Source organism: Cupressus sempervirens, chromosome 2 (genome assembly GCF_028749045.1).
Source record: "Cupressus sempervirens isolate cs-2001-9-10 chromosome 2, ASM2874904v1, whole genome shotgun sequence".
NCBI classification, from domain to species: Eukaryota; Viridiplantae; Streptophyta; class Pinopsida; order Cupressales; family Cupressaceae; genus Cupressus; species Cupressus sempervirens.
Genome location: NC_143119.1, coordinates 457,598,941 through 457,620,444, shown reverse-complemented (window position 1 = coordinate 457,620,444; position 21,504 = coordinate 457,598,941). Strand labels below are relative to the sequence as shown.

The following is a 21,504-nucleotide window of genomic DNA, read 5'->3' as shown; positions in this document are numbered from 1 at the left end:
CGAATACAGATAGACCTTTGTTGCCCATTTTTGTGGGAAATAATGCTAAAGAGGAAATAGTTCAACCTACAGCCCCAACTTTGTTACCTGATAATGTTATGGCAATATATGATGAGTGGGATCTATTTCCTGATCTAGTTAAACAAAAATTAACTTTTGTTTAGTTTATGAACCAAAAGAGGGAAGCAGAGAGACCTCAACAGGATAGAAGGCCCAGGGTGCAAAACAGGGACCTAAAACATGCTATGAATAAATTAACCCTTTTGATGGCAGCAATAAAACTTCAGCCAGGGCATGGATTCATAAGTTGGATACTTACCTAATGCTCAAGCCCATGTTAGAAACAGAAGCTATCAGATTTGCCACGATGCATCTTGAGGGAGCAGCCTATGATTGGTGACATCATGGATTAGTCACCTAGGATCATGGTCTCATCACTTCATACGAGACTTTCAGCTCGAAGCTGATCACTCGATTTGACAGGAAGGACATCGAGGTCTACTACAGGGATTTGGCTCAGTTACGGCAGAGTGGGACATTGGATCACTATATAAATGAGTTTCAGCAGATATCAGTGATGGTACCAGATATGTCTGAACAACACAAGGTGATGTTATTCACAGAAGGGTTGCAGGACAAATTTAGGGGTTTGGTTAAAGTCCTAAAGCCAAACACCTTGGATGATGCTATTAAGATTGCCCACAATTTGGATTCACCTACCTCACTGTTACAGCCTCCTAAGAAATCCTATAAAGGATTAACTTCGTTTTAGGGGAAGAAAAACCAGTAGAAGACAAACATCCCCAGATTGGATTTTGACACACGTAATGAACTTAGGAGGAAGAAGTTATGTTTTACCTGCAGGGAGCCTTGGACTCCTGACCACAGATGCTTGGGTAAAGGCAAAATCCACTTTGTTGAGGTACACTCAGAGGAGGAGGAGGAGGAGATAGAAGAGCCACAGGAAAGTAATAACAATGAGGACAGCGAAGAGGAAGAAGTTGAGGAGAAGCCCAGTAAAGATAAGAAGAAAAAACCCCCTACAAAATAGCCTCTTGTTATAGCCACCCTCTCTAGTGATCCAGCATGTCATGTTTTCAGGGTGAAAGAGGTTGTTAGAGGACAACGTATTGTTTGCCTTTTGGATACAGGAGCTTCGCATAACTTCATCAGCACACGGATGGTAGCTAGGACGGGTTTACCAATAGTTGACATTCCTGAATTTGAGGTGAAGGTAGCAGGCAATGAAGTTTTGGGGTGTACAGGGAAGGTAGTTGGACTTTAGATCTAGTTTGATGATTATCTTTTGGAGACTGATTTCTATGTTGTTGATCTGGATGGGTTGGATGCCATTTTGGGTAGACAGTGGTTAAGGACTCTCCGCAAGTACACCTTTGCCCATGAGACTATGTAGTTGGAGTTCTTACAGGGTGATCGATTGGTAGTCCTCAGAGCCATACTTGATAGTGGACCCAGATTGATTACAGCTCACAGGATGGAGGCCATATTGACACATGATGATATAGAGTAGGCCACATAGTGTTTCATCTCCACAAAGGAGACACAGGACCCAGTGCAGCGATATCATTGTGACATTCAAACAGTTATAGATAAGCACAAGAGAGTGTTTGAGGATATATCTCCTGGGTTTCCACTAGATAGAGGGTTTGAGCATATTATTGAGCTTGACGAAGGAGCCAAACCTGTTATTACTACCCCTTATCGTCATCCCAAGCATTACAAGGAGGAAATAGAGAAGACGATAAAGGAGTATATCAGACCTAGCTCTAGTCCCTTTGCCTCTTCAATAGTGTTGGTTAAGAAGAAGGATAGCACCCTTCGGATGTGTATAGACTACCGCGCACTAAACAAGAGGACCATCAAGAACAAGTATTCGATTCTCCACATTGATGAGTTACTGGATGAGCTTCACGAGGCAGTTTATTTCTCGAAGATAGACCTTTGATCAGGATACCACCATATTCGAGTCCATGAGGAGGACGTGCACAAGACAACTTTTAGATGCCATTACAGACACTATGAGTTTTTAGTGATGCCATTTGGGCTCACTATTGCACCTGCCACTTTCTAGTCATGCATGAACCATATTTTCAAGAAGCAGCTAAGGAAGAGTGTACTAGTCTTCTTTGATGACATTTTAATTTTTAGCAGGACTTGGGAAGAACATTTATAGTATTTGGATGAGGTCCTTAATCTCATGGAGAAGCAGTCCTTATTTGCCAAAGAGTTCAAATGCGAGTTTGGACTAATAGAGATTCTCTATTTGGGGCATGTCATTGGTGCCGAGGGGGTTAAGGTGCATCAAGAGAAGATATAGGCAATTTTGGATTGGCCACCACCGAGGGATGTATCGGAGTTACAAGGTTTCCTTGGTCTCTATTCCTATTATCAGCGGTTCGCCAAGGGGTTTTCACAGGTAGCAACTCCCCTTACCGATTTGACACGGAAAGGGGCATTTTCTTGGACAGAGGATGCTGAGGCAGCATTTGATAGGCTGAAACTGGTGATGAGTTCGTGTCTAGTGTTAGCACTTCCTGATTTTTCTAGGCCCTTTGTTTTAAAGTGTGATGCTTTAGGAAGCGGGATAGGGGCAGTATTGATGTAGGACTATCATCCCATTGCTTTCGAGAGTAGGAAACTTAAGGCCAGCGAGTTGTTATATTCCACTTATGACAAGGAGATGCTAGCTATCATGCACGCCTTAGCCAAATTTAGGCAGTATTTGGTGGGAAGTAAATTTATGGTTAAGATGGATCGTAACAGTTTGCGTTACTTCCTGGAGTAGAAGGAGTTGAACGAAAGGCAGCAAAAATGGGTCAGTAAGATATAGGCTTATGATTTTGACATTGAATATGTCAAAGGGAGAAATAATATAGTTGTTGATGCTCTTTCATGACGACCCCCAGTGCTAGCATGTTACGCTATTTTAGAGATCTCAGCAGATTGGAGGTCCCAGTTATTAGTGGAGTATTGCAAAAATACTCATGCTTGTCAAATTTTGGATGGTATACTTCAAGATGAGCGGTACAAGGTAACGAATGATGTTATTTATTACAAAAACAGCATCTACCTAGTACCTAAATCAAAACTGAAGGGGGACATTATGCGCACCATACACGATTCACAATCAGCAGGGCACCCAGGTTTTTTCAAAACCTACAGGTAGGTCAAAGAGAGATTCTCGTGGAAGGGGCTTAAGGATGATGTATTACAGCATGTCAGAGAGTGCTAGACTTGTTTGCAAAACAAGTCAAAACAAGGTTTTCCTGCAAGATTACTTCAGCCTCTCCCTATTCCAATTCAGAGGTGGGAGAGTATTTCCATGGATTTTATTACTGGGTTGCCGAGGGTCTAGGGTAGGGACTGCATCTTTGTAGTGGTGGACAAATTGACCAAGTATGTGCATTTCTTCGTGATAGCTGCAAACTGGTAAGCTTCCTAGGTAGCTGAATTGTTTTTCCAAGAGGTTTTTCGGCTCCATTGATTACCTAGAACTATTGTGAGTGACAGAGACAGTAGGTTTCTCAGTACCTTTTGGCAGGAGAATTTTAGATTGATTAGTACAAAATTGACTCCTAGCACAAGTTATCACCCACAGACTGATGGCCAAACCGAGATAGTGAATAAGTGGGTGGAAGGATACTTGAAAAACTACATTGCAAGACATCGGAGGGCATGGGTTAAGTGGTTGTATTTGGGAGAGTATTGTTACAACACCACCTACCATATGTCCATTCGGATGACTCCCTTCCGTGCTCTTTATGGTTATGAGGCTTTCTCTTTTATTGATTTTCCATTACTGAATAGTTGGGCACCCTTGGCCAAAGATTAAATAATGGACCAGCAGGATATCCTCAGAGCTCTCAAGGATAATATTCAGCAGATTCTAATCAGCAAAAGTTATACACTCATCGACATCACACTGAATGGAGTTTTGATAAACTTTTTTTCGTCTCTAGCCATATAGATAGAGTTCCTTGAAGAAAAGTGGTTCTGAGAAACTTAAGCCCTAATTTTATGGACCTTATTATATCACCAGGAGGGTAAGAGAAGTCGCTTATGAGCTAGAATTGCCGGGTGACAGCCGAATTCAGAATATTTTTCATGTCCCGTGCCTCAAGAAGGCTGTGGGTCAGCAGATTGTACCTTCAGTGAGTTTGTGCTTGCTTGATGAAGTGGGTAAGCTTATTTTGGTGCTAGAGGAAGTGATTGAAACTCGAGAGAGGAGGCTGCACAACAAAACTGTCAAGGAGTATTTGGTCCATTGGAAAGACTTTCCTTATGAAGATGCCACTTGGGAAGGTGAGTCTATATTGCAGCATCCATCATTGAGATTGCTTGAGGGCAAGCAATCCCAGGAAGGGAAGACTGTCATGTCCCCTTCTCAGCACTAGAGAGTTGGGTGCCAATTTAATCTATCTCCACATCCAAATAGATTAATAATATTATTTAGCAGGATGTCTACCAGTCACAACAGGAGTTTAATTTAATTTACTTTAAAACTTTATCAAAGTGAGAGGAATTAAGTCATTTTAATGTTATAAAGTTATTTACTTTATAAAATGACTTTAAGTGACTACAGGATGAAAATAAAGTTTTAATCCCACATTCCTTGCTCCTTGTGTTTTCCCTCACTTCGAGGCTATAAAGTAGAGCTTACATTGGGATTTACGACAGACAAGAAATTTATGAAAATCAATTACTCCAAGTTTTGGTTGCTTTAATGTGACTGGTTTTCTGGACTATGAGGACGAAAACCCTCCAGTTATTTCTGAGAAGATGTTGGATGTAACCCCAACTCTTCAATTGTTTACTAGAAATTCTACATTATTTTTGGGGTGTGAAGAAAGTTGCATTATAACAGAAGGATCACTCAGGAAAATCTTATATGCAATATCATTCAATATTTAGTCAGTAGTAAGGAGGAATATACAAGTACGACTGATATCAGTTTGATTCCATTAGATAGTGAGGAAGTCGAGGTTAGTTGAGTGGGCTATTGCATTGAAGAATCTCCCAACGGGACCTGTATTCCAGAGGAGGTTAATCACGTGACCAACTAAAGACATGTCTACAGATGCACGTTGTTACAACAAGATGTCACATGATTAAAACCCATTACAAGAGTTCCCAATCATATAGCGGGTGTATGAGGAGGTAGAAAAGTCGGTTTAGGTAGAACTTCCATCAGATTGTCAGGTTTATAAATAAACACAGGCCCTATTCACCAATTTGAAGATAGACACGAAATACCACGTGGTTGGAATTGAGAGACGACAGTCTTCACCAACAGTTCAACTCGGCTCATCTATCCGTCTTCCATCCACAGGAATGAATGAGTTCGGGATTGGTTATTGAGGAAGAGCAAACGTGAACAAGTTAGGAGCAGACGTGACATCATTTCCATTAGTGGCCGGTTTGGAGAAGGGTGCGAGTTCGAGAGTAATCACTGGCACCACAAGTCTGATCCTTTTCCTTCACCTCTCATGAGTCTGTTGTTTACCGCATAGATTAAAGGATTAATGCACATAGAGAATGAACAAGAACAACAAAACTCCTATTATTCGCATATGCCAAGACATTACATTATGCTTATAAGATTATTTACAATGTACCTAGACGAGGTATAAATACTTTCTGTTGAACCTTCCCAAAGGGGTCCATTGGCTACAAAACAATCCTAATCTACTCGTCGGCTACAAAATACAAAATCTCCGACGGGATAACCAAGTCAGCTACAGAATGCAAAATCTACCGACGACATCATCCCCCCCAAAAGGAAAGTCGTCTCCTGACAACTAACAACATAGGAGACAACCCACATAAAACAAACAAAAAATACTAGAGAGAAGATGGTGCCCATGAAGAGTGTTGCTGGCGACACAACTCATACACTTGATCTGTCTGGATTCGTAAATCCTTCTAAATCTGTGAATTAACCTCTACAGCCTCCTTCAAAAGAAGCGCCGCATCCATAGCTTGTGTCCTGGCTAAAAACAACTCCTGTTTTGCTGCATCCTTATCTCGCACAGCTGCTTCCTTATCCCTCAACAGAGCTGCCTGCTCAGCTGCCCACGTTGCCTGCTGACTGGCCAAGTCCACCGCTAACTTCTCTCTAGCCTCCCTTTCAACTGCCAGAGATCTGTCGGCTACAACCCTATCCGCTACCCTGTCCACTTCCACACACTTGTGAGCATAATAAACCTTCTTATATAGTTCCACAATCTTGTGCACTAGCCTCTCCATGGAAGTGTTACACAGACCCAACTCCGGCTCAGTGGCCCAATCCGCCAACATCTTCGATGTCTCAACTGGTGGCCAACCTCTCTCCTCAAAACATGAATGGAACTGCTGCAGACAAATCCCCTTGATGTAACCTTGAACCAAATGCCACTCCCTCCGCCGAGTCAACCTGCAATGCCACATTATGTCCCTTCTTTAGTGCAACCTTCATATTCTTGATGTAGTTCCTGCACCTGTCCTCATCTGACCCATAATCCTCCTTTTCTATGCCCTCCATTGTCCATTCCTCATCACTATTCTCTGCCTCATCTATAGTGGCCATGCCCACATTAGGTGCGGTCTCCTCTGCTCTCGTCGCACCCTCAGCCTATGGCACCCCCACCTCTTGAGGCTCCGGTACTATAGCTGATACCCCTAGATGCCTCGGGGACTGGATGGACAAACCAACCTCGGCAGGGATGACTCGGAACTGCTACCTCAAGAAAGCACTAGTTCTATCCATCACCTCCGACTGCCCTGACTGTGCAAGCTCCATGTTCTCCTCCTGTTGTGCTGGATGGGCTGACTGGACTAACTATACTGGCTCGGCTCTTGCTAACAAGGAGGATGAAATGGTCACCACTGCATCATAATCAATCACATCCAAACAAACCTGGGGCTTAGGCTCCGATGCTGGCAACTTTACCCTTTGTGAGACTGGCTCCGTGGGTCCAACTGGAACAATATCCGCCACGGCCATGGAGAAAGTAACACCTGGACTAGTTGTCGGTGGGACGCCCTCAACCACTGCTCGTGGGACATCTGCTACCACTGGTGGGGTCATCACAACCAATGCATGACGTTGACCAAAAGGAGGAATGTGTGAAGTGGAAGCAAACAAGTGGGCTGAAGTTGACAACTGCGGCGAGGTGAAAAATTTGGGCTCACTGTCTGCTGGTTCGCTGCCAACTTCTGCGGAAGTACTCTCTTCCTCATACTTCGCCCCGCTGCTCTTCGAAGTCTCCTCCCATCTATTGTTAGTGTCCCTGTGGGCCGCCTGCAATCCCCGAAATACCTTCTTCTGCCCTGCTACTGTCCCACCCGTGTCCAAATGTCTCCAATAAAATATCGGAGGCTCTCCCTATGCCAACTTCCCCCAAGGTGGTGCCTCAAAATCGTCCATTGGTATCTAATTAACCGCTGCCTTCAAAAACAAGCCAATTGCATGGTGCTGCATAAAGAAGGTACTGTGTTGGAGTGTCATGAACTCCTCCATCTTGTCAACAAGAACTGTAGCCCAATCATAAACCGTGTCATTCATGATGCCATTCATGAATACTATTGGTGGCAATGCTATATATCCAAAGCCTGAGTTGCCCCTGTCAGCTTACTCTTGATGACGTCCATAATGCACCTCCAGTGGCCTTCCTGAATAAGATCTCGCCGAAGCCCTCTGCATTTAGACCTCTTTATTACTGACTCCATCTCCTTCGGTGCAAGATCACAGCCTACTAATCGAATCCAGTATTCCTTCCGTTCTTGCGAGAGCTTGTGATTCTTGATTTCCACCTTCTTCCCTCCAGGACTAGGAATGTCAAAAACCCTCATGAAATGCCCAGGCTTAAAAGAAATTGTCATTCGATGCTTTTTGTACAAAAACGTGCTCGTTCTGCTGTGTCAATTATATGATTCGATCATGGTGCGCAAAACTGATTCAAACAATCGAATGGAAAAAACTGGAAGCTGGATGGCCCAATGCACTTGTGCTCGGATCAAAATCTGCTTAATTACCTCTGTATCCAAAGTCTCCTGCCACCAATTCCAGCATTTGCTGCCATTGAGTCCCTCAAACTCGACATTAAGATGCATGAGTTCTGCCCTTACTTTTTGTTTCTTGCTGTTGGAAGCGGATGGCCTTGCAACTCAGATTCCAGAAGCTAAAACCATTGCATTCTTCTCCATACTTTTCTTCAACTGGTTCTTCCACTTCCATTTTCCTGCCGATTCCATAATAATGGCTTCTTACATGTTATATAGGGTTCCTCTTTTCATTACATTTATTGGAATACCCCTTCGGCAATACTTCTCCTTGTCCATGGAGATTGATTAAAACAATGAAGCCGTAGCCCTTCCACGCCAAAGAATCAAACATCGGATGACCACGGGGGAATTCTACAACAGTTGGAGCCCTTAGCCATAGGAGAACATAGCATCTGCAACTTCACCATAGATCACAATGCCTAGTTATGGAGGAGATTGAACACCACCAACTTCTTTATCTCAGCAAGTCTGTCTCCAAGAACAGCTATTCTTCCCATACCCGAGGGAGAGAAATAACATGGCTTATTGCACAGTCTTCTCCTTCCGTAGTAATGTCCTTTGTTACCAACACTTGGTGAAAAACATGTGAAAGTTTGAGGAAAGAAATGATCAATGCCCGTAGAAGAGTGCGAATTCGAAGCTACGGCCACCAACAAAGCCCCTCCGTCGAAAGGATTCTAGCCTGTGGATGAGTTCGTTATGCGGGGATATCATCCATGGAAGAGAGTATCAATCTGCTCGAGGGATCATCCCCTACTTGAAATGGTCACGCCTCTGACTGAAAGCTGCTCATAAAACCTGGCCCAACAAACACGGTATACTTGAAATCCCTCCTTGTTCCATTAACAGCAGCGCAAGGCAAATCATACCATGCGTTGGAAGGCTGCTGAAAAGATAATTAGAGATTGGAAGATTCTCAGAGGAGACAATATCAAAATGGCACAATCAATAGAGTGCACAAATTGGTTTAAAAACATGATAAACACAGTAGGTGGGTTCAAGTTCAAGCCACGGAAGACAAGGATTTGATCACGGGCTACCAAGGACTTCAAAATGCGGCCACAGAGATCACCAGGGGAGAGCCTAGTCCGCAGGGGGACAATCGTGAAACATCTGTGCAGGAAGAAGGCAGAAGGAGTAACAAGTGCCCGTGGGAGAAGAAACAAGGCCACAGAGCAACAAACCATGGAAAATGAGTTCACCGCCGAAGGGAAAGAGGTCACTACCGAAGGGAAAAAGTTTACCGCGGGAGGAAAAAGGTTCACCGAGGTAGGAAATACTACCCGCGGGAGCCACCCCGCAGAGAACAGGGATTGCCTGGGGGGTCACTTTGTCCACGGACAGGTGCCTGTGGGCTTTCTCTTGCACACCTTTTTTTTTTTTTCAATTTTCAAAACAAATACAACTGCTCAATTTTTCTCCTAACCTCGCCAACCTGCAACGACGAGGGAGACTGTCGGGCTTGGTCATTCTGCAATGATGACGAGCTCTTCCTTGCATGGTATATCCTTAATTTTGATCCATTGATTGCCTGAGGCACTTCTTGCCTATCCAAGGTCCATAATTTTGTTGCTCCATTGTCGCCGACCTCTCGGATTTGGTATGGTCAACCCATCTAATCTTAAACTTTTCTGTTTTGATTTCATTTTGACTGTCGTACTTCAATACCAACTGCCCCAGCTGAAACCTGTTGAGTTTGAGATGCTTATCATGCCATGCCTTACGTCTGTTTTGTATCACCTCTGTGGCCCACTGTGCCAACAATCACTTCTCCTAAAGCTTATTCAAATTATATAGCCGCTCCCTTAAACTTTCCATGTCACCTAGCTTATTTTCCAGTGCTATTCTCAGGCTTGTTATCATGAACTCCATTGGTACTACTGCCTCCTATCCAAATATTAATTGGAATGGTGTGTGCACTATCGTCACCTTGTACGTTGTGCAATAAGCCCAAAGGGTGGAGGTTAATTTTTCCTCCCAATCATCACCTTCAACCGCACAGGATTTATAGATAATTGATACCAAGATTTTATTTGTAGCCTCAGCCTGTCCGTTTGCCCTCGGGTAGTACGGACTCGTCAATGAATGTTAAATCTTGAACTCGGTGGTGAGCAGTCGAATAACATGGTTAACAAAGTGTCCACCCCTATCACTTGTTAACTGTAATGGAATTCCATAGTTGGTAATGATCTGTGTTGTCACAAAGGTTTGCACCGTTGTCCAAAGTTTTTACCTAAGGACAACCTTGTGAAACATGGAAACAACCTCCAAGCTGTGGGACTTGAACTGTGAGGTTGAGTCTCCGGAGAAGGCTGGCTTCCTTTACTATTAGGGTGCACCTAACTACTCTTGAAGAGGAAAAAGGAGAAGGAATGCATGAAAGCAAATCTACTTACTCTAACCTAAGGGGGTGATGCACCAAAATAGAGTGTTCAAACCAATCTCTACCCATACATGCACTATTGAACCATCATGACACCAAAAGATATACACATCCAGACTTGCTTTAATCTAACAATCACATGCAAATCAGAAAACCCAAATGAATGACACAAGGAAAGAGAGGATTCACTTATATACCATTCATAGGCCAAAAGAGATACAGTCATGCAAGATTGCAGATCTCTACAATACACCAATGAAAGGCAAATAATTCTCGCACTTTACATCAATGGCTGAAGGAGATAAGGTATAATGTCATACAGTTCAGAGGCAAAGGGAATTTACAATGAAATTGTAGAGCAATATAAGAGAAGTCAGAGAAGAGTTGACCATAATAAAATCTACAAAAATTGCCTTTATAGCTTAGGCATAACTGAGATATTTTCTGACTGAAGTTACTCCACAACCACTGTCAATAAATCTTGATAAAGATCTAGAGAAAATTTGATTTGGGTACAGATCCAGATACAATGAAACCTAATATTTTGTTGAAACAAGGCCCTGACAGAAACGATGCTATTAATCCATTCTGACCGAGTAGATGGATAAATTGGGATAGCAGAGTGTTCTACTGCCATTTACTGGGTTCAACATTCATTTGAGAGTGGTTGGAATTGATCATGAGGATCAAATCGTGCAACAAAACTCGATCCCCTCCGTTTCTAGCTCGTGAATCAGCAAAGTTAGCAAGTCAAATGAGTCCTTCAAGAAAAAAAGGTCATGTGGGCCAATAATCTTTTATTGTTTTGCCACCTCGCAAGGTCTTCCTGAATTTGACCTCCAAACCAACTAACTATGCCAACTTTTCAAAACCTTGACCGTGGTGGTCTCCCAACTACCAGCCTTAACTGTGCTACCTTAGCCATAATGTATGTCCCCGGGCCCGCAAGGACAAGTGTCCTTCAGGCACTTCCCCACACTGCTTAATTACCTCGCATCTCCATATTGCGGGAAAGCGCCGATCATTGATCTCCGCAACATCAACAATCGTGAAGATCCTCATTACACTGCGCCTGCCCTACTAAAATTTCTAGGCCCACGAACACTCAGCACAACCTGGCACCACCTTGGTATCACCTTGCAGCATATGGAACAAACCCGACCCCACAAGGACACGCGGCAGCGAGGCCCTTGCCCGCATTCCTTAACATCCTTGCATCTTCATATTGCGGGCAAGCGCCAGCCCTCGATCTCATTGCATCGGACGGTGTTTATAAGACGTGCCCTCTGAACCTACGTGAATATCCTCTGTGATGTCATTAGGACATGTGTCACCAGGGCGCTTGCCTGCATTGTCAAGAAGTCTGACAAAAGACAAAATGTAGGAAAGCGGGCGCCAATCAAACTGCCAACTCACTAGTAGCTTGCCAACCTTGCGGCCCACAAAAGAAGATAGACCCACCTGCCACGTGTTACAAAGGGGCTTCCCCGCACCATGTAAAGGTAGTGCATTTTGAATGCTGGAAAGCACCCATCATAGATCACGAAAGATCTGACGACGCAGAATAGTGCACAGTCACTTAGAAATAAGGAAATACATAAGGTTTAATTGTTTTATTTTTTCTAAATTTCCAGGGCACTAAAATAATATAAAAGATGGTAAGTGGCCATTGGGTGGGCTTAGGTATTCGAATTCAAATTTTGGCAGAGGCAAAAATAGGTAACAATCTACTCATAAATAAACCTTGCTATGCTGACGGTCGAGTTATCTGGTAGTGTGCGTGCCTCCACCCACTTGGTTAGGTACTCCGTTGTGACAACAATGTACCGGCACCGTCTAGTCCTGCTCACCTTTAGGGGTCCGATAAAATCCAATCCCCACCTTTCAAAGAGTTCTTGCGCTTGGGAGGCATTGAGTGGCATAAAGTCTCTCTTCAGCGGCTTCCCGGCCCATTGGCCAGTAGTATCTTCCTCGCCATGGTGTCGGGTTCCATATGTCCACCTTTGCTGGTCCCTTATGTGCTTCCTTCAGTACTTTCGATATTTCTTCCTCCAACACACACCGTCTGAGAATATTATCCGGCCCCATTTTGTACAGTAGTCCATTAATCAACTAAAATGTGCAGCTCCTTAATACCAATTTTCGTCTTTCACTCTCTGGCATTTCCCTCAATGGTTGTCGTGTGGACAAGTACTTCCCAACACTAGTATACCATTTTGGTAGCACTGCAATCTGGAATAGTTGTGCATCACAGAAGTCATCATTGACGCCTCCATCCGCTGGTTTACCTATTTTAATCCTCAACAGATGGTCCGCACTGACATGCTTCTTCCTAGCCTATACAATGATTTTGAAGGTGAATTCCTATAGCGAAAGGAGCCACCAACTAATTCTTCCCTGAATGACCGGTTTGTTTACGAGGTACAGTAAAGCTTGATGGTCCTTATAGAATACAAATGGGGTTGCCAGCAAGTAGTGTCAAAACTTTTGTACTACGTACACCATGCCCAATGCTTCCCGTTTCGTGGTGTTGTAGTTCTGTTCTGCTTTAGATAAGAGTCAGCTAGCAAAGTGAGTGATCCAAACCATGGTTGCTTGTCTGCGCCAAGGTTGCTCTGATCACATAGTTGGATGCATCGACATGAACATGGAATTCCTTATCCCAATCTGGATATACCTAGATGGGTGTCGTAGCCAATCGTACCTTCAGTGCTTCAAATGACTCATCATGTTCCTTCTCCCATATGAATGATTCTCCTTTGCACGTTAATCTGTCCAGTAGATATGATACTTTGGCAAAAAATTTAATGAACCTTCTGTAATAACCTATGTCCCAAGAAAGATTTTACCTCCGTTACATTGGTGGACAGTTGCATTTCCAATATTACTCTGACCTTGTCCGGATCCATCTTTAATCCTTCTTTACAGACAATGTGTCCGAGCAACCTTCCTTGCGAAACCATAAACCTGCATGTCTTCAGATTCAGAGCTAGGCACGCCCGTCGGCATCTCTCCATACACTCGCCCAGTGCTACCAGGTGTTTGTCCTCAGCACTGAATACTGACCAATCATCGAGGAATGCATTAAACTTTCCCACAGACATTTTGTCAAAGATATGCAGTATGATACACTGGAATGTAGTGGGCACATTGCATAGACCAAATGGCATCCGGTTATATGCATACACCCCATCCTTGATGATGAATGTTGTCTTCAATTTGTCCTCCGCTATAGAGATCTGATTGTACCCAAAAAACCCATCCATAAAGGAGTAAATTTCATGTCTGGCAACCTCCTCCAGAATGCTATCTGTAAATGGAATCGGGAAGGGATCCTTGATGGTGACTGCATTCAGGCACCTAAAATCAACGCATATCTAGATCTAGGTGGTGTCCTTCTTCAGTAGGATTACTATGGGTGACACCCATTCATTGGTCTGCACCTTGAAAATGATACCAGCTTCTAGCATCCGGTTGATTTCCTTCGTAACCTGTGCCGCATAGTTCTTATTCATTTTGTAGGGTCACTTCCGTACCGACACTGCTCCTTCAACCAGCTGGATGCGGTGCACACACAACTCCTGAGGTACTCCCTTCACATCCTTGTATGTCCATGCAAATACATCCTTATATTCTAGGAATATCTTGAATGCAAATGCTTTCAATACTGGATCCCAGTTATCTCCCACCAATATGTTTCTTGGTTCAACTTCGTCTCCCAAATTCATAGTTTGTAGTGTGGCTTCATTGTATTTGATGGGCTCCCCTTTAGTGAATGCATGGGCGGGTGTCTCATCTAGCAGCGCATCCCCCTCTATCATTTCTCTGAATTCTCTTGGAAACTCATCAACATTGTGGCCTTCCTCTATTGTCAGTACATTGCAGCTCTTGAATAGTTCGTAGTCCTCTATTTGCCAATGGTAGAGGCCGTTGACTAAATCCAAATCGTCATCTGTTGATACTCCTTCCAACCGCAGGACTCCCTCCGATCCGGCTCCATACGCTACCTCGCTTCATCTTCCTCTTCAGAATCTGATGACAAAGCTTCTTCCTCCACCATCTGAGTGTGCAAATCAATGACAAATTTTTTCCTTTTGCTTTCCAATGATAAAGTGTTTCTCTTCCAGTCGTGTTTAACTTTAGCTTGAATAAGCCATCCGCAGCCCAAAATGGCGTCGTATCCTTTTCTCTTTAGTGGGATCACGACGAAGTCAAGCAGGAACAGCTGTGTGCGAATTGTCCCGGTTGTGCCATCAAGACGCGGAGAGGTTTTATGCCATGTTGATCTGCTGTCAACAACTAAAATATGGGTGGCCATAGCATCGGTTGTCCCAACCTCCTCCAGGTATCCTCGGGTAAGATGTTCACGCTGGACCCTTCGCGACAATTGTGTCCGTCAACACACTTCCTAGAATCCCCATCTCAACGACCGCCAAATGTCATCCGGATGCGAGGGCTAGCAACATTGGGTCTTCTCCATCGGCGGCAATATCCTTCCCTCTTCTTGGTTCTTCTACTAACTTGGTAGTTGGTGCAATATTTGTGAGCGTGGATCTAAGCTAAGGCATTGTGATTAACAATTCATTGATTTTAATAGGTACCTTCGTTTTTAAAATCTATTGTACGATGTTTTGTTCTGCGGAGTTCCTTGCCGAGGTGTCGGTGATATTTTTCAGCTGAGAGGTCTCCGCCTGTGATGCCTTTTCAATCTCTGCCCGCGCTTCCCCCAATTTCCTCTTTTCTTCTGCTGGGTCCGGGTACACTTTTGCTTGCCTCCGCATAATTGCGAGAACCTCCTCTTCATCCGTCCCAACAATGATCAAGTTTACTCAGGATTTTGGGCACTTAGCATCTTCATGATCGCCGAGTCTGCACCAGCTGCATAATAATTTTGGTGTATTTGTCGTGGTACAATCCCAGGCAAAGTGGCCCCACAAATTACATGCGCGGCATTGAACTATAGGCCAACCGTTTCCATCATACTGAATTCGATTCCTACTACCATTATTGTTGTTCTCATTGTTGTTTCGACCTCGCCGATTATTTCTGTATCCTCCCGACGTGACACCCTCCGTACAAGAGCCCTTTGTGTGACCTTCTGCCTTACATTCCGTGCACCATAGTTCACTTCCCTTCGTTTCTTTCTGCATGTTCTTAAATTCCTTCATCATCCGGATCATGTCCTTCTAGAGAGCTTGAACCTTCTTGCTGTTGCTTTCATCATCGCTGCTATCATCTGCTGAAGCTTTGTCGTCATCTGAATCCGACGAGCTACTCTTCTTCTTTTTGGTCTTCTGTTCATTTTCTAAGTTCATGGCCTGATTGTACACTTCAGTGTATGTCGATGGTGGCATGATCTTCATCTTCTTTCGCAGCTTCAGGTGAAGGCCTTCAATGAACCATCTTTTCTGTAGCCCATCGGCCGGCTTATTCTCCATTTTATTGATCAAGTCCTTCAGTTTCTTGGCGTAGACTCGGACTATTTCATTCTTCCCTTGTTTTGTATTGTATATCTCTGCGACAATTTCGTTGTCGTCACGCAATAGTTGAAATTCAACAGTAAACTCCTTAAAGTTATCCCAAGTGATTAAGTTTTGGGGATCTACATCAGCAAACCAATCAATTGCAACACCTCGTAGGGTTGCCGAAAACTGCCAGACCCATTCGTTTGTATCTATTATGTCATTTTCCCTCCAAATCATTTCGCATGTTTTACAATGTCGGATCAGATCGACCGTACCATCACCATCAAATTTCGGCAACTTTTCCTTTAATCCTGCCATCACTACTGGATTTTGTGCACGACCATTGTTCGGTCCTACAACACTGGCACTATTCTGTACTCCCACTCCAGCAGTCTGTACTCCCACACCAGTAGTCTACACTCCCACACTAGCAGTCTGCACTCCCACACCAGTAGATTGTTCTCCCACACCGGCGGTCTGCACTCCCACACCGGTGGTCTGCTCTTCCACATTGGCGGTCTCAACAGCTGCGAACTTTGGTGAAGAAGGATCTTCTGAAGTTGTCCCTTCCGGAAGTGTATTGCAGACGAAGAGTTCACTCCACTCTCTTGCTCCCTCGGCACTCCGAGCCGTACGAGTTGATTCTCTTCTGTTTGGACTCTCTTCCCTCAGCAAAAAATTCAAAAACTCCTCCTTTGCTTCCTCCACCAATTCCACCCACTGTCGAGTCGCCCCCAAAAATTCTTCCGCACTTCTGTGTCCATCGGCAATCTTCTGGAACCTCCTTCTGCGTTCGGCTTGCTGTGCCAAAATTAAATTTTCTTGCGTAGTACGTATTCCATCTTTTCCCTTTATCTTATTTTGATCCTTGTTAAGCTGATTTGGCATTAAGCTTCATTCTTCCCTCCTTCCAGGTTCATAGGGCAACGGAGCCAAATGTTTACCGCATAGATTAAAGAATCAATGCACACCATAGTTCCAAAAATCGCCATGAAATCGCCGAAATCGCCGAAATCGCGATAAGATTCATGGCTCCCGATTTTTTTGGAATCGGAAATCGCTGGTGGCGATTTTTTCTTGTGAATCGCCTGAATCGCCAAAATCAGCGATTCATGGCAAAAATCGCCAAAATCGCCATCGTGAATCTCCAGAAATCGACCGCGGCAGCAAGGATAGAAAGTTCAATTTTTTTTTAAAAATACATGTTTTATTTGCTTTCTAAGTTGACTTTCCTCTTTGTTATAACCCTAAAGAGCCTTCTATTTGCTTAGTATGAGTAGAAGAGAGGAAGAGTGAGAGAGAAGAAGAGAAAAGAGAATCCATAGGTTTCCAACCGGCAAGAAGGAAGAGCACCAAAGAGATCAGAAGTCCATTTGGGGAGGCCATAAATTGCATTGGGAGCATTAAGGAGTCAATATCAACACTCCTCAACTCATTTGCAAGAGGTAAGTGTTGGTTTTTTTTTTGCATGTTAGTGTAGTATGCATTTTTTGTTAAATTTTTTTAGTGTTCATTTGCAAATCTTGAATGTTTTTTATTTTTAGTTTTACTAAATTGCAAACTAGGGTTTGTTGTTTTGTAGTTTTTGTTTATTAGTTGCAAACTTTGATTTTTTACATGAATTTTTTTATTGCAGCAGCCCTTTGCTTTCATTTTCCAATTTCCACAATGGGTAAAAAAGATGAATGCTGGAAATATAATGAAGAGTTTCCTGGGAGAACCAAATATCAAACAAAATGTATATTTTGCAAAGAAAAAATAAATTCGGGAGGTATCTATAGATTGAAATACCACATTGCTGGCATACCTGGCCATGATGTCACAGTTTGCACTCAACAAACCGCTGAGGCAAAACGCTCTTGTTTAGTGGCATTAGAAAAAATTGAACAAGACAAGTTGACTAAGAAAATGCAACTTGAAGGGTTAAGAGGTATTGGCTCCCGTGCTCCCACATCCGCAACCGCATCTACATCTGCAAGTGCATCTGCATCAGCTTCCGCATCCGTAGGTTGTGTTGGAGAGGGTTCTTCTAGGCCTCCTTTTCATCCTAGTGCTAGTGCTCATGTGAGTGTTAGTGGTAGTCGGTCTCATACTGAGACAGAGTCCAACACCAACCTATTGCGGCCTAGAGTGCGGAAAAGCAGAATGGATAGTTACTTTGTGCCCTGCACTACTCCTGGCTCCCAACCCACGCTTGAGGGCATGGGTTTGAACAAGGAGATTCATGATGCTGCCAGAAAAGAGATTTGCAAATTCTGGTACTTTTGCAACATTCCATTTATTGCAGCCAGGTAATTGATTCTTTTTTCTTTGTTATCTTCAAAGTTAAAGTTAAAAGTAAAAGTAAAACTTTAATTATATCTACTTGTTTTATGATTTTAGTTTTTGACATCTAAATTTCTAATCAATATCATTATCTATTTGTGATAGGACTCCCTATTGGCAGAACATGATAGATGCAGTTACCATTTGTGGTCCGGGGTTTAAAACCCCAACTGAGGCTGAGTTGAGTGGATACCTCCTAGAGGAAATGGTTGAGGATATGAGGCATGAGCTTGAGGACAACCGAAAGGAGTGGATCGAAAAGGGTTGCACCATCATGACTGATGGTTGGACAGATAGGAGGGGAAGAACACTCCTCAATTTTCTTGTATCCTGTGGAGGTGATTGATCATTCTACTTTCCTACATACATAATTTTGAATCGTGATTGACTATTTCAAATTTTGATTTGTTGATTGCTAATAGTAATTATAATTCGTTGTTTTGTTACTTGTAGGATATACCATGTTCCTCAAATCCATTGATGCTTCTGCTCATGTAAAAAACGCCACATACTTATGTGAGGTTATTGAGGAAGTTATAGCAGAGGTGGGGGAACAACATGTGGTGCAAGTGGTGACGGATAATGCAGCAAGTTATGTTGCTGCAGGTAAACTTTTAACTTTTTAAGTTTTGAAAATAAATTTATTTGAATTTTGAACTTTTTCTAATTCTAACTTAGAATTTCTAAGTTTCCTAAGTTCTAACATGTTTGAAATTTGAATTTCTAATTATCTTAAAATTGTTGTAGGCAAACTTTTGATGGAGAGGCACCCCACCATATTTTGGTCCCCTTGTGCAGCACACTGCCTTGACCTCATGTTGGAGGAAATTGGCAAACTTGAGTGGGTCAAGTCATGTGTGGAAAGGGCAAAAAACATATGTAAGTTTATTTATAATCATTCATTTGTCCTTAGCACAATGAGGAAGTACACAGTAGACAAAGAGTTAGCTCGTCCAGGGATCACGAGGTTTGCCTCGAATTTCATCACCTTGCAGTCCTTGTTGACATCAAGGGATGATTTGAGGAGCATGTTTGTTGGGCGGGAGTGGATTTCATCTTCCTATGCTACGACCACTGCAGGGATAAATGTGGTGGATTGCATATTTGATGATGATGGTTTTTGGAAACCTGCTAGAGAAATACTTAAGGTAATTTTATTGCAATTTAACATTTAATATTTTACAGTTTACTATGCTAATTGTTTAATGATTTAGTTTTACCTTATATTATTGAATTATTCTATGTTTAAGTTTTGACTCAAATTTTTGTTTTACTTTATATGTAGGCCACTGAGCCTCTTGTATCTCTCCTACGAACTGCTGATGGGGAGAAGCCCTCTATGGGCTACATATATGAGGGCATGGATAGGGCCAAGGAGGCCATTAGAGCTCAGTATGCAGGAGTGCAGGAGAAGTATGCCCCTATTTGGGACATCATTGATAGGAGATGGCAGAATCAGCTCCACAGACCCATCCATGCAGCAGCTTACTTTTTGAATTCGGCATTTCGTTTCCGTCCTGACTTCAAGGCGGATGAGGAGGTTCTCACCGGATTATATACAGTGATCCAGAGGTTGAGTACTGATGAGGATAGCAGTGCTGCAATTATTGAGCTTGATAAGTTCAATAATAAAGAAGGGCCACTTTTCTCTAGCAGGGTAGCCATAGATGCTCGGGAAACAATACAGCCAGGTAAAAATTAAATAATATATTCAATGTTCATGAATCTAGATTCTAAACTTAAAGTTGATTATGTAATTTTAGAGTTAACTTGTAATTTGTAATTTGTAAATGAGACTAATTATTTTTATTTTCCCTTATTTCAGATAGATGGTGGCAAATGTTTGCGGCCACAACCCCAAAACTTCAAAAAATTGCCATTCGTATTCTGAGTCAGCCAAGCAACGCTTCTGGATGTGAGCGCAGTTGGTCCATGTTCGAGCACATCCACTCGAAGAGGAGAAATAGGTTGACAGTGCAGAGGTTGAATGATCTTGTCTTCGTTCATTACAACCTCCGTCTTAGGATCAGACAGATTTTGGGCACTGACTCCTCTTCGATCATTCTGGAGGAGATTGATCCAGAATCAGAGTGGCTCACAGAGGTTGTAGATCCAGTCTTCACTGAGGAAGACCGTGCGTGGATTGACCAGGTGGATATAGAGGCTGAGGTAGCTAGAGCACGTTCTTCAGGCATTGGTAGATGCACACGTGCACGCACAGACACAGGCCCTAGCGACATTCGTGAGCCCATCTTATATGCGGGAGATATGGCTCGACAGTCCTCTAGGACCTACATTAGACGCCTTGCTACTAGGCAGACTGGATACTCAGAGGCTGAGGCTGAGGCTGTAGCCGAGCTTGAGGATGATGTTGAGGATGATGATGACTATGAGCCTGAGGCTTGAGATGGAGCCTTGTTTTTATATTTTGTTTACAGATATTGATACTGAATCATTGATAGACATATGTTTCAAAGTTTCAAACTTTCATGGATCTTCATCTTAGATTCTTACATAAATTTATGATTTGATGTCTTATGGATCATCTTACATACATTCTATGATTTAAATCATTATGATCATTTGATTTCTATTTACTTCAGCTAGCCTACAATTTACATTTTAGATAACATAGTTACGTATGTGATGGATTTTATGTTTCATGTTTATGTATGTTAAGTTTTAACTTCTATTTGATGATGTTATAGTGTGCTTAAGTTATATTCAATAAAGGGTGCATGAAATAAGTTTTAAATTGTTAAAATCTTTAAATTTAAAGGGTTTTTTCAAATTTGCCGATTCATCGCCGATTCATTGCCAATTCATTGCCGATTCACGATTCGATTCGGCCTTGCCGATTCCGATTCACGTTTCTTTGATGCACACAGACAATGAACAAGAACAACAATACTCCTCCTATTATTCGCATATGCCAAGACATTACATTATGCTTCATAAGATCATTTACAATGTACCCAGACAGGGTATAAATACTTTCTGCCGAACCTTCCCGAAGGGGGTCCGTTGGCTACAAAACAATCCTAATCTACCTGTCGGCTACAAAATACAAAATCTCCAACAGCATAACCAAGTCAGCTATAGAATGCAAAATCTACCGACGACGTCTGTCATTCCTATTACCTATTATAAACTTAACCATCTGTGTTGTTTTCACATCCCTTATTTAGGGACGGCTGTTACTTTCAAAGAAAAATAATGACTGAAATGATGCCCAGTCTTCATGTGGATGTTTTTATTAGATTTACT

General features: G+C 42.8%; 2 protein-coding genes across 2 annotated transcripts in view; one reads left to right on the top strand and one right to left on the bottom strand.

Moving 5' to 3' along the window:
• Positions 1–21,504, bottom strand: part of LOC149573025 (organic solute transporter ostalpha protein (DUF300)) — a 290,493-nt gene that overhangs the window by 103,880 nt on the left and 165,109 nt on the right. The gene's annotated exons all lie outside the window — the stretch shown is intronic.
• LOC149573026 (uncharacterized) lies at positions 18,408–20,057 on the top strand. The gene is made up of 4 exons (XM_089814172.1): positions 18,408–18,575; positions 18,691–18,843; positions 18,985–19,385; positions 19,523–20,057. The coding sequence occupies exons 1-4, from the start codon at positions 18,443–18,445 to the stop codon at positions 19,937–19,939; spliced, it is 1,104 nt and encodes a 367-aa protein (XP_089670298.1). The 5' UTR covers positions 18,408–18,442; the 3' UTR covers positions 19,940–20,057.